At 36.2% G+C, this 14,689-nt stretch overlaps 1 protein-coding gene across 1 annotated transcript in view; it reads right to left on the reverse strand.

Moving 5' to 3' along the window:
- Positions 1-1,765: 1,765 nt before the first annotated feature.
- The window catches only part of GABRA4 (gamma-aminobutyric acid type A receptor subunit alpha4), a 68,916-nt gene continuing 55,992 nt past the window's right edge, over positions 1,766-14,689 (reverse strand). Inside the window, exon 9 of the mRNA XM_004764917.3 lies at positions 1,766-5,561. Coding sequence (XP_004764974.1) covers positions 5,040-5,561 — 522 coding nt within the window. The 3' untranslated portion in view covers positions 1,766-5,039. The remainder of the gene's footprint in view (positions 5,562-14,689) is intronic.

Here is a 14,689-nt window from a genome sequence, read left to right on the forward strand (position 1 = left end):
GGGACTCAAACAAAGAAATGAAATGCCAAGATTAACTGGAAGAGAAAAGAAAAATGAGACATCTCCATTCTTGAATGATCTCCAGATTCATGGCCCTCTGTTCCATAGCTCATACAGCAATCAAGTGAATTCTCTAAAGCAGAAGCATAGCATATTCATTTTCATTTTATTATCTTGCAAGATTTTCAATAAATTGCCACTAGTCCAGAATCAAATCCAATTTCTTTCGTAATTTACACAAAACTCTCTAATCCAGCTCCAGCAGGTCTTTCCAACATCACCATCTTTCACTTCCCTGAATTCATCTTACCTCCTACCACTTCATATAATTTGTAGTAAGAGTTCTTCATGCTTCAGGAGGTGGTAAAAAATGTGCTCTTGTTGTTTGTTTTTTTCTCCGTTTGTTTGTTTGCAGAAGTCAGCAGAGGAGCTGGACCTCCAAATTATTTCACACAATTCCATTCAAAATCATCTCCGCGAAGCCTTCCCTGCCATGACTCTTTTCTCCTCCCCGTAAACAAAGTTATAAAATTACATGCATCCTTTTCCACCCTCTGGGTCAGGGCCAGGTTAAACAATAGTAAAGCTTGATGGAAAAGAAAAAAATATTAATACTAATCCAATATTTATTTCAAATTTGGGTATTTTGTTAATCATAAGTTTTTTTAATGAATTTTGATTTTTTTTGGAATATAAAACTATTTATTGACCACTGTTTACCAGTATTTACAATAAAGTAAACAATATACAGTTGGATAACATTGACTACAAAGTTACTGTTTTTCCTGGTTTCTGCTGAACCAGTAACTCAAATACTGAAAAGACTGAGCCTACATGTCAGGAATGAACTGGGGTAAAGAAAAAACATGCAGGTGAAGAATTTGGATTATGAATTTTGATTTTTAAAAGATATTATTTCAAAATATTATTTATCTTGATTATTAAGGTTTTTGATACCCCTCTATATTTTTTTTGTGTTTTAGGTGAGGGTTCACTTATACCACTCTAGTCTTAGCCTACTCAATACTACTGAAGTACTTATTTTACCCTATAGTTATTGCCTACACACCTATTATCACTACCAGACTGGGACCACATAAAAGGAAAGAAACCAGTTTTATTTCTCTGTATATACCTAAAAATGAGCATAATATATAATATGAAGCAGGAGTCTAATTAGTAAGGATGAATAAATACCCAGTAAAGAGAAACCCAAATTCTTTAAAGAATAAAATATTCCACAGGAAAGAAAATATCTAATCTAAATGGAGATGGATGTTTTGTTTGTTTGTTTGTTTTGGTTTTGTTTTCTTAGTTGGTCTGAGGGTCATGGGTTATTTTTAAGCTGGTTTTATTTTCTTAAGGTTAGGGAACATTAGTTTGAGTCAAGCCATGAGCTTATAAGTAATTAGGCAGTAAAACTAAAATCGGGATTTTTTCCCCAGAAACATCTGTTTGTGGCACAAAGTTTTGAGTGTATCTATTCTAAGAAATGCTTGTATTTAGTCTACTATGAGAATCAGAAAATATTAAAATTAAAAGAAAGCTTAGATAATATTTAATCCTCCCCTCCTCTTACAAATAAGGAATCAAGCCTAGCAAGGTTAAGCAACTCCTTTATTACATTTTTAAAGATTTTATTTGTTTATTTGACAGAAAGAGAGACAGCGAGAGAAGGAATACAAGCAGGGGGTCTGAGAGAGGGAGAAGCAGGCTTCCCACTGAGCAGGGAACCCGGCGTAGGATTTGATTCCAGGACCCTGGGTTCAAACCTGAACTGAAGGCAGATGCTTAGAGACTGAGCCACCCAGTGCCCCTAAGTGACTCCTTTAAAATCAAAATACAGTCAGAACCTGAAATGAGGTCATCCATGTCTTCACTTGGTGTTTTTCACTGCAGGTTATTCACAAATCTTGAAGAGGGGACAATTGGAAAACGGAGTGGGGATTTTTTTCTAGGTCAGGCAGAATTGACCAGTTCATGGGTAAAATAAACCACAAACAAATATTTTACTTATTGCTTGAAACATGGTTACTGTTAAGGTGAAGTGACTGAAAAATGACCTTTCAAAGTTAATTCCAGTCCCTTGCTTTTGTCTTTGTCATCAGCCTCTCTATGATTCATTTCCATCAGTAGGTAAGAGAGTGGCTCTACTTTCTGCCAACTCTGATTCAAGATTTGTGGGGTCTGACTTAAAACATACATTGTCCAAATACTCTGTATATGAACAAATACAAGTCATGTTTAACTGCAGATTAACCATTTAAGTATGCTATTATACCTAGTCATGCCTGGAGTAAATTGGAAGTAATTATGTATAAGGTTCAACTTGGAGTGGAAAGCTAGGATATAGATACTGGTACTGAGTAAGACAGTTCTGAATTTCATCTTTAAAAGATAAGATATACAGAATTACCATTCTCAGCCAGACTTCTTCACAAATTGTCAAGACTTTGAGCTCTCCTAATGATTACTGTAAGATTTGCTATTGGTAAAAAGTGACTGGTTCTTCACAGAAGTGTTTTGTTTAACATAGCTCTGAGTTATTGGGAAGATAGGAATGATGACCCCCCCCCCCAAAAAAAAAAAAAAAAGTAGCCATGACTCGATATAATGAAATTCAATTAGAGAAAATAAACTATGCATTATTATTGCTATTATTATAAACATCATGTGCAAGTGAAATAATTCCTTTTTATTCTAATGATTAGACTTTCTGGTCAATTTACTCTTCACATTAACAATTAAGAATCCTTAATTAATTTTGCCCTTTCTCCTTATTTGGCTACCTGATTTATTTTAAAATCTTCTTCACATACAAAGAAGAAAAATTAGGTTCACCTGGATCCCTGGGCTGCAATTCTAACATCATTAATTTTTACCCATTTAAAATCTGTGGTATTTATAGGAGAAGAATTAAAAAAAAAATAAAGGAAGCCATAAGATATTTCTTAAGAATAGACCAATGGATAAGCAAGGAGTATATTCCTCACTAAAGAAATAAGGTCATTTCTTGGAATAATAAATAATCATAGCTTCCAATAATAATTTCAAGCATTGTCCTCAAGGCTAGAAATCTACTCACATTCATAAAATCACTTATGATAAGCTTTTGTACAAGTATTCTTTATTAAATATATACACATATACAAATTTTATTTGGCCTCATATTACTGGCATCAATTTATAAGTGAGGACTTGTATTGGATGATTTTTTAAAGCATCTTTCAGCCTTAAAATTGTTAGTGGTTCTAGGATATACCTAGAGTGATAACCAAAGAGGAATTCTCAGATTTGACTCACAATTAATATTTGGCATTTTCACAATTTACAGTTCTCATATACAACCATTCCAAGGCAATGCAACAACTTAAAAACCAATGGCAAATACTTAATATGATTTCTTTTCTAAAAACCAAGAGATTCTGTTTGGAAGGTAGCCATTTTTATCAAAGTGTTCCCCCAAGCATCCAGAACACATTCATTCACACAATCCTGATCAGGAAGAAAGAAATATAGAAGAAAAATCTGGAAGCAACACAACAAAATCTAGACATAGATTTAGTGTCATAAGACAGCTGCAAGAAATTCAATTAAGTTGTTAAGCCTACACAATTAAAAAGAAAAGTTAGTACGTGAAAATACTGATAAATTGCTTACCAGAGTCATCAGAATCCTACCCCTTGGCTATGATTTTTATTCTCTACTCCATGCCTTTGCTTCTCTTTTAGTTTTAAAATACTCACCTTTGTTGTGAAACCATACAAAAACTGCCCTTCCCCAAAACATTCAACTTCCAGAGAAGTAGAAATACAAAACTACTGACACAAAAACTATCCTGACGATTAGCATTTCACCAGCCATATAGATCTATGTTGGGAAAAGCATCTAAAAGGCCTTGTATTGAGTTCCTAATTCTGATGAGTTTATGGTTCTGATCAAATTCTATCCTACTATTCTGATCAAATTTGAAACAAATAATTTATATGATCTTATAGTGCCCAGATTTCTACTCTTAGGTACACAGTGCTTCTCATTTAGAGAACAACCTGTACACATTTTCATTATATTTTGAAGTCAATTAGTGAAGCAGTTCTAATGTGTTACCCTCTGTAATATAGGAGAAACAAATATTTTCAATTTGCTCTCAGACTTTAAATAAATTTCTTCCATTAAAGAATGCAACATCTTCTGCTAATTTATGGTTCGTGAGCATGCACTGACTGTTCTACTATTCAAGTAATATTGTAGGTAAAGGTGAAAGAGCTTTCCTAGAGAGACAGTGTCTAGCATAGTGCCTGGAACACAGTAGGCTCTGAATAACTATATGTTTAAGAATACATAACTGAATAAACTACTGTAAAAAAGAATTCATACAATGAGTTAAACTTTGGCTCAAAGCACAGATTTTCAAGTCAAGGGTTAAGTCCTGTTTGGCCAACGTAAGACAGGGAACACATCTTCCCTGGTCTCTGTTTTTGTTTTAGATGCAGCAGAGGTTTCACTCATTGGTCAGTATTTGCTTTGCTCCATTTCCTTTTCAAAATGTTTCATTTAACAAGGAAAGTCCTTTTCTTGCAGGTACTAGCAGGATCTCCAAAGGTTACCTCATATGATATCCAATAAACAATTCTGATTAAGGGCAGTGCCACTGGGAAATTTAGGGTGGTTGATTGATATTCATAGTGTATATGAAAAGATGTCATAGTCTGTTTTCAAATTTCAATGCATAAGTATGTGCCATGTATCTCTAATAGCCCTATTTCTCTTGTCCCAAATTTCCAAGATGGTCTGCAATTCATGTAATTTGAATGCTGAATTGATTCTATTCAAATCATTTTTCTGCAACGAAAGATGGCTCACTCTCTCTTCACTGAGGAATGAATTAACTCTCCCAATAACTGGCTTGAATTTTTTAAATGTAAAAACTACATAGACTTTTTATTTTAATAAAGAACAATGGTTTATCTTTAAAAACATTTAAAAAGGCATTCTGCATTAAGTTCATCATCTTTTAGGAAACCATTCTAGCAACAAAATTACATTAGACTTTCTGATTTCTCCATAGTGTCCTTAGATAAATAAACAACCCAGTAGACCATGTTAAATGCCCCGAATGTTACTGGAAAGAGAATACGGGCATATTTGTCTATTTTGCTTGTGCCAGATCCAGGTGGTGGTGGAGCAGGGGGAGGAGGAGTGGTGGCTGACAACTTCCCAGGAGCCCCTGTGGTATTAACGGTGGTCTTAATTCGCTCCAGTCTTGATCCAAACACACGGTGGGTGGAAGCCTTTTGGGACACATACCCAGTTCTGCCAGGAGTAGAAGGAGGAGCAGATAGAGGTGCTCTTGCTGCAGAAATCGTTTCAGCTGCATTTGGATGGCTGAAAGGGTTCGGGCTGGAAGCTAAGTAAGACTGCGATGTGGCTTCAGAAGATCCTTGAGTAACTGAGGAGGATTTGCTCGAATGGTTTCCCACCTCAGTTCTGTGGCCAGCATCCGATTCAGAGTGAACCGAGGCATTTGTTCTTTTTCTCATGTTCAGATTGGCATTTGTGTTCTGAAAAAGTATAATAAACATTATATTGATTATGTCATTTTAGGTAGATTTATACAAAATGTAAATAATTAAAATCAGTTGTTTCTATAAAAGAAACTGTTATTAACATGCTATAGCCACTCAGCTTCATGTAAATTTTAAAATGCCTAACTAAATAAGAACGTGAATGTATTGGAAACTCTCAATCAAAAATCTTCTATTTCAAAATATTGTCCACTTTCAGAAGTAATCAGAATTTAAATCTATAGAAAGATTTGGCTTTTAGAACTATGAACTACACTTAGGCTTGACTTTCGTTTAAGAGCTCATGATGATAGCTGTACAACTTCCCTGTTCAGTTTTTTTGTAAATGATATTTTGTGATGGGCTGTATACCCTTCAATGAGTTTTGTATGTTTGTATGTTTGTTTTATAAACAAGAAGAACTGTACTTACTCTTGTGCACAGAATAACACTAATAACCATATCCATACGTACAAGACATTCCTTAAAAAAAGGAAACTCCAAGGGCTCTGGGACATATAAATTGAAGTAGAATTGCTGGGCTGTAGAATATTTGCACCCTTGAAACTTATTCAACATTACATATGTTAAATAAATGTTTTAAATAAGCAGGAAAACTACTTAAACTTTACACCATGAGTGTATGCAAATGGTTTCTCGCCATCTCTCCATCACCCCTTGGTATCACCAGGCTATCTACACTGAGATAATGAAGTTATACTTATTCACATTTAGACCCTTAATTTATTTTTAAAAACATTTTATTTATTTATTTGACAGAGAGATAGATAAAGAATGAATGAGCATAGGAAGGAGCAGAGGCAGAGGGAGAAGCAGACTCCTTGCTGAGCAGGGAGCCTGATGTGGGACTTGATCCCAGGACCCAGGGAACATGATCTGGGCTGAAGGCAGACACTTAACTGACTCAGCCACCCAGGTGGCCCCCACCACTTTTAATTCATTTGACATTTGACATTTATTTCTTTTTGTATGGTGTGAATTAGGCTTCTGATTTTCACCTCCTGTGGACAGAGCTAATTTTCATAGCACCATTAACTGACTTGTGCAGTAGTTCTCAAATTATGACCAGAGGATCTCTGGGGAAGAGAAGTTCCTGAGGTTCTTTTATAGGGTCCGCAAGGTTAAAGCTATTCATAATATGAAGATGTTATTTGTCTTTTTCACTTTTACACTCATGAGTGAACAGTAGTTTCCCAAAGACTACAGTAACATGTGATGACATCATTGCTTTAACAGCTAATAAATTGTGTACTGTGGGGGGCGCCTGGGTGGCTCAGTGGGTTAAAGCCTCTGACTTTGGCTCAGGTCATGATCCTGTGGTTCTGGGATCGAGCCCCGCATCGGGCTCTCTGCTCAGCAGGGAGCCTGCTTCCCTCTCTCTCACTAACTACCTCTCTGCCTACTTGTGGTCTCTCTCTGTCAAATGAATAAATAAAATCTTTTAATTAATTAATTAATTAATTACATTCTGTGTATTGTACTTTCTAGGATTTTCTAAGGCAGTGAGTTTAGAGTATAAATACATACATTTAAAAAATTTTTTTAAAAAAGCTTAAATTTCCAAAACCCTGAAATTTATTTTCATAATCTTACATAGGCAATCATACACATTATTATAAAATCTGGAGACCTTAATGCACTTTACATTGTCACCACAATAATAAAAATACAAAGGCGCATTAATTTTAAATTACATTATATTATATTAGACCTATAAACAGCATCATCATACCATTGTGCAAATATCTGAACTCAAACTGTTTACCTGGAGAGGATGTTTAAATTAAAATGGAACTCTCTATTTTCCATCCAATTATTTTTGTAAGGTTTTTTATTTATTTGTTTATTTGATACACAGAGAGAGACAGAGCTCTAGCAGGGGAATGGCAGGCAGGCAGAGGGAGAGGGAGAAGCAGGCTCCCCACTGAGCAAGGAGCCCGATGTGGGTCTCCATCCTAGGACCCTGGGATCATGACTTGAGCCGAAGGCAGATGCTTAAATGACTGAACCACCCAGCCCCCCCCCAATCAAATTATTTTATGTGTAGGACAAGATTATACTTGAATACAGTTGCATGATAAAGATTAAAATTAATTCTCTTTATATTCTGGCAGGCACGATAAGTATAGCCAACTACAGATTGCCTATGCTAATGAAGGAAAACAATGCTCAAATGATTCTCAAACTAGTCACGTCTGTCTTTAGAACATACCATGATTTTTTTGTAAAAAATTTCTTCCTAATTATGTTTATTCTAAGATACATTAAGCGTATATTGCAATTGCCTTCTATACCCTCTCCCCTTACCATTCCATGAAATAGAAGGTAAATGAGGAGGTGAGGAAGGAGAGGAAGAAGACCAACTCACAAGTGGGTGGTTAGAAGCAGCCAGCCTACAGGAATATCGCAGATAAAATCATATACAATGAACTGACGGCTCATTTTACAGAGACATGTCTAATCTACAAATATAATCCTTTTTCAAAACCAGGCCCATCAAGTTGGCTGAAAGTATTTAATCCATATCTAATGTATTTGTAGATTATGACTTCAAATTTGTTAAGTAGAGAAAGAATAAAAGCCTCACAAAATATAGAGCCAAAGTAAGATCTGAGATGTTTAGAAAGTATTCTTCACATCAGTTTGGAGTAGTCTTCTAAGCAGGCTCAGCTGAACACATGAGAAATTGTAGTCTAACATATGGCACCGAATTCTGGTGGAGACAATTGAAAACAAAACTGACACCAACATAAAAGCTGAAGATACCATTATTTACCCTGAACTTTTCCTCTACAAAACACATTGTAAATGTCAATTAATCCTCAGATTTTGAGTCTCTTTTTACAGAATGGAATAATAGTTAATCAATTAACATTAATTTTGAAATGTCATATAACAGCGAATATAAAGAATATGGTAAATCCACATTTAGAGAGCTTACACTGTCATTGACAAGATGCATACCCATACACATGATGCAGCCAAAAATATAACAAAAGGTAAAATATAGTGAAGGTCAAACTGTAGCAAAATGCTGAATATATTAAGAGAAGGGAAGAGAGGAATGGCAGACCAATTAAACAAGCAGGAAAGAAACACATTTTCAAATATAATCTGAAATTTGCGTATTGCTTTCTTCCTCAGAAATTTACATTGCCCATAATCTTTAGAAACCTATATTTTTCCTAAAACTAAATTCTAAGAATCAAAGGCTTCCACTTCTGACCAGACTGGAGTAAAAGGGATTGAATTATTCTCCTGTATGAAATGACAAGAAAAATTAAAGCTGGACAACATATGTGAAGCAATTGTTTTTTGATGACACTGAGCATCTGACAATATAGAACTATAATCCTTGAGAAAGAAGAAACAAACTTGAAAGGGGTTCCACGCAGCAGAACAGGAAAGGAGAATCCAGGAGAAATATGCCAGATTCTCTGAATTGAGGACATGAGCTGAGAATCTGGGGAAGTCAAGGTAGCTAGAGTTCATAGGAAAAAGTAACAGAGAAGTATATGCTAAAAAAATTTAAAAAATAAACAAGTGAGTGAGAACTCCAAAACTCTGAGAGAGTCCCCACTGATTGACTATTCTGCTAAGCACAGATCAGTTTATGAGTAGGAAGTATTACCCAAGGCTGCAAAAAGAACCCCATCGGGGCACCTGGGTGGCTCAGTGGGTTAAGCCGCTGCCATCGGCTCGGGTCATGATCTCGGGGTCCTGGGATCGAGTCCCGCATCGGGCTCTCTGCTCGGCAGGGAGCCTGCTTCCCTCTCTCTCTCTCTCTCTGCCTGCCTCTCCATCTACTTGTGATTTCTCTCTGTCAAGTAAATAAATAAAATCTTTAAAAAAAAAAAAAAAGAACCCCATAAAAGGATTTGAAGAAAGAGTACCTGAAACACACAAAACCAGGAATAATGCATGTTTGCACCAGCCAGACTGTAAAATCTCACCATTCGTGTAATGTTTGGTAGAGTACAAAGAATGACTTCGCTTCAGTAATATGAGATAACTAGCCCTAAACACAGCTCTAGTCCTACTGAACGAATTTTAACAATAAGACCTGAAAGGATGAAAATTAGCTCTAAGTGACTTAGGTGGGCTCCAGAAGAACGCACAAGAATATTTACAGGAGTCTGTCTTCTTTCCCTCTAGGTCCACAACTTTTCACAACTTCCTGAAATCCCAACTGTGAATCATGAACTATATATCATTGATTAAATACAAAAATTGCAACAAATTTTCCTCCTTCTCCATATTCATGCCCCCCTTGTTATATGAATGTCCCACTCCTCCCCCATCAAGAGATGGAGTTTATTTCCCCACAAGCTTCCTTATAACTTCCTCAGGCCCACATGTGGTGAAAGTCATGGGTATGTCATTTTTCTTGGCCTTAAGAGTTCTTCCTCACTTCCACTCTCCTTCAAAACACTGCCATCAACACTACTAGAACAAGGTAGGTCTAAACTGGTAAAAAGATCTTTTGGAGCAGAGCCGGTCACCCCATTGAGGCTCTCCTACTAGGTCACCCAACAGCTAGCTGATCACTAGACACATGAATTTGTCCCAGCTAAGAGAGGATGAACTGCCCAGCCAATCTTAATCAAGATCAACAGAACTTCCCAATTAACCCATAGACTTGAAAGCAGAAGTAAATGTTTATTGTATGCCACTGAAACATTGTACTTGTTTGTTATGCAGTATTACTTTGACAGTAGATAACACTGGCCTGTAGAAGTCCAATTAAATCAAGGGTGTTAAGAAGGTGTTGCCAAACTTTTTGTGGGCAGGAAGTTCTCAAACTTTCCGGGAGAAGTAGAAGGCTGACCTGCCCAGAATTCATCAAAGACCATTAGGGGGCCCTGTTGCCTAACGCCACATACTAGTTAAAGGACTAAGATTGTTTGCCCTTTATAATTCCATTCTTAAAGAATAACAGTATTTTAAAACGGAGAGAAATTCTAAAATTCTAGTTCCTCATTTTAGGTGTAGAAGAAAGGAAGAACAGAGAGGTTATGACTGGCTTTAAGTCATACAGAGAGCTACTTACAGAGTGCTTTGCCACATTTTACAGCCTCTTGATAGACAAATGTGGAGGAGACATTAAAGAACTTAATAAACAACACCTATTATTTGAGACAGTTAAGTATTTGTAACAGTCAGGTACATTGTTAGAAACTGACTAAAGACATGGAAATCAGAAAAGAGTACAGCATGTCCTTTTAATGTCACAGTGGAGTATTGTTTAACAAGTCCACCAAGGATCATTAAGCTTGTAGGGGAACTTACTTGAATTTGATTCTACTGTTTAATATTGGATTTGAGTGCAAACACTTTGAAGTTATGTGTTAACTTGTATATCCCTGTCCAGCAGAAAAGACCACCAAAGGTTATGTTATGATTTTGTTGCCCTGTAGGATAGTAATCACTTCTATACCAACCTAGTATTTACTGTAGTACTCCATTTCTTTAAATGGCTATTTATAATCATTAAAAAGATTTTGAACCAGTTTTACCATTTATGTGTTTCCCTCATTAATTAATAAGTCAGACAATACTTTGATATCCATTTTATATTTATATTAATTCTCTTTTTGATGGTTTGAAAATTATATTCAGACAGGATATATTATTACATTCTCACAACATCTACTATTAGACAAGCTATAAATAGCAAAGAAATTGAGTAGACTTGAAGAATACACCTGGAGAAAGAAAGTGACCCCAAGCCAAAGAGGTAGGATCCATCCAAGGTGATTGGAAAAAAAGAGTCAAAGAAGCAAGAGACTTTATGGAAATGGAGGGAGTGGTATGAAGTGTGCCACTAGGATTATCACTCTGAAGCAAAGATCAAATCTTCTTATTCTTGGTTAAAACTATTAGTAAGCTTCTAGAGTATAAAGACTATCTTCTTAATCACTGTAGGAGAATGCACACAACAGGTACTTACTTCATTTTTTAATATATTTTCTTGAAACGGATATATTTTGGAATCAAGATTCTTTTCAAATAAAAAAAAATTGAGGGGCACCTGGGTGGCTCAGTGGGTTAAAGCCCCTGCCTTCAGCTCGGGTCATGATCCAGGGTCCTGGGATCGAGATCTCTGCTCGGCGGGGAGTCTGCTTCCTCTTCTCTCTCTGCCTGCCTCTCTGCCTACTTGTGATCTCTGTCTGTCAAATAAATAGGTAAAATCTTAAAAAAAAAAAAAAAAAATCCCCTTCTTCCTAGTTAAAAAAAAAAAAAAATTGAAAAGAAAGTGTCACAAATGTTCTATCTGGCCTCCAGATTACCCAACTTTTGTTGATGGGGCAGAGTTCTAGAATATTACAGGTAGCACCCATGGTGTATGTTACCTTGATGCAATACCAAGTCTAAGAATGCTTTAGGAGTCTCAGTGCTCTATATATCAGCCCCCACACAAAGGAAAGCAGAATTAGAATGATTTGGGGCTTAAAACTTTACTTACTGTGAAGCAGCCAAATGATACTCAAGTTATTTGTACTGATGTCCAAGGACTACTATATAAAAAGTAGTTGTCATTTTCCATGGTGACATACCACAAATGGATTGAAAAATCTGCTGACTTAGCTCACACAAAATTGACTAGGAAAACTACTCACGAGGCCCCTGAATTTTGGAAATTTGGAATTTTGTGTCAGAGTGAGGCAATGTTGAGATTTGAGTGGCAACATCAGCATTCAGCAGACACTCAGTGATTACAGACAAGGAAAGCACCTAAGCTTCATTTGAATTCCGAAAAATGACTTAGTTTGAAATCATTTTGTCATTAGTCACAATAGCCCAAAGCAAGGAAACTGGTGGGGTAGAGGTGCGAGGAGGCAGACTCAAACATCCACAACAAATTAAAGCAGCAACGGGCAAACAGGAGCACATCCAAGCAATTCGTCAATCAAGACTGTGATCTGACACAATTTCCAAAGAAGTGTTATTAACTGCAAAAAGAATATTCATCTCCACTTATTACTCTAGCAGCACTGAGATAAAGTGACTAAGACGAGCTTTGCAGAATACATGCCTCATTCATATTGCTTGCTTGAGAAGCTAATGAAGTTTAATAAAATGTAATTTAACCCTTCCAAATTAAAAACAAACAAGGCTAGTAATGAACAGGTTTATCTTCTAGAATATCAGTGAGTCACATATTTAAAAAATCCAATAACGTAAAGACATTTATTCCAGGCCATTCTGGCAGGACTTCAGACACATCTTATTTAATAAGGAAATAAACAAGTACGGTAGAGCAGCTGAAACTAAACTCCAAGGTAATGATTTACTGAGGACTATCAGTAGTGTTTTTAGAAAATGCTACCACATAGAAATGAAAAACATCCCCTCCAAATAAATATGCTAAATATTTCATAAATAGTTACCAGGGGACTCAATCACACATTGAACAATAAAATGTAGAAATGAAAATGCTCAGTTCTCTATTTATTGTATTTCATTTTCTCCCAATGTTAGCACTTAATTCGATGTTTGTATTTCCATAAGCTATGAAAACACTACTTTCGATATCAGGCACTGGGATAAAAAATTTATGTCTTCAATTTGAAATTACCACAGAACAAGGCCTTACAGAATTTATTCATTTTGTATTTACAGGTTTAGAAGCTGAAAGTTTAAAATATTAGGATTTCTTGAAGATATGCAATGTGGTGGTTAATTTTGTTTCATAGTGATTCCTAGTGCTTCTTTTTATTTGCCAATGCTTTGTATATTGAATCTATGGCTCTAGCAGAGGAAATCTCTTTGCCAGAACTTCCACTAGTCAGAGCAGAAGCTCTCAGTATGATCAAGTGGACTTGACCAGAATGTTACCTACAGTTGTTCCAGGAGTTGCACTCGCCAGTGCTCCCAACGTAACCCAGGAGAGAGTAGAGGGCAAAGGACACTCCACTCATTTTATCCAAATGCAAACACTAACTTGGATGAATCTCTTCTTGCTTACTAATGAAAAGCAGAATTATAGTCATTCTAAGTGTTTATGAGAATGACCTGGGGTCGGGGGGGTTGCCTAGGTAAGCTCAGTTGGTTAAGAATCTGACTCTTGGTTTCGGCTCAGGTCATGATCACAGGGGCCTGAGACTGAGCCCCATGATAGGCTCTGTGCTCAGCAGGGAATCTGCTTGAGATTCTCTTCCTCTCCCTCTCTTTCTGTCCTTCGCCTGCTCATATGTGCACATGCTTTCTTGTTCTCTCTCAAATAAATCGATAAATCGTAACAATAAATAAATAAATAAATAAATAAATAAATAAATAAAAATTACCTGGGAATTAGTTAAAAACTGCTTCAGTCCTATTTGCAGGAAGCCTTATTTATTGGCTATATTATTGCCAATCATCAGAGATCAGAAATTGGGAAACACTGGCTAATTAATTAGGATTACATGCCTCCAAATCAGAGAGACCATGACACGAGTACTGAATTTGTCTTTTACCAGCTATAGATATCTAGCAAGTTCTTGAACCTCTTAAAACCTCAAAATCCTTGCCAAAACAGGAATAATAATGGTACCTTCCTCATAATGAATCAATAAAATAATGCATGTAAGATACTTACATTGTCTAGCACACAGTAGGCATCAAACCAGCATTATATAGAAATAACCCAGCAGAAGGCAGATAATGAGATTCTGTCCCCAAAAGAAAGAGGTATATCACTCAAAAATAAATCCCACTATGGTAAATAAACTTTTACTTATTTTTTTTTTAAAGATTTTATTTATTTGATATATAGAGAGAGAGATCACAAGTAGGCAGAGAGGCAGGCAGAGAGAGAGGGGAAACAGGCTTCCTGCCGAGCGGAGAGCCCAATGTGGGCCTTGCTCCTAGGACCCTGAGCTCATGACCTGAGCTGAAGGCAGAGACTTAACCCACTGAGCCACTCAGGCTCCCCAGTAAATAAACTTTTAGAAGATATTTTCTGGATTTCTATAAAAATATGGTCTTCATTTCTAATAACCAGAAAGGTGGAGGAACACTGAAGCAAGGGACAGTCTGTAGTATAAAAGGAAGCCAGCCATGAAAAACATGTTTTTGGCTGAAATGAGAAATAAATATGAGGAAATACAACATTAAAATGC

Source organism: Mustela putorius, unplaced genomic scaffold, assembly GCF_011764305.1.
Source record: "Mustela putorius furo isolate JIRA1106 unplaced genomic scaffold, ASM1176430v1.1 tig00000430_pilon_pilon_pilon, whole genome shotgun sequence".
Lineage (NCBI taxonomy): Eukaryota > Metazoa > Chordata > Mammalia > Carnivora > Mustelidae > Mustela > Mustela putorius.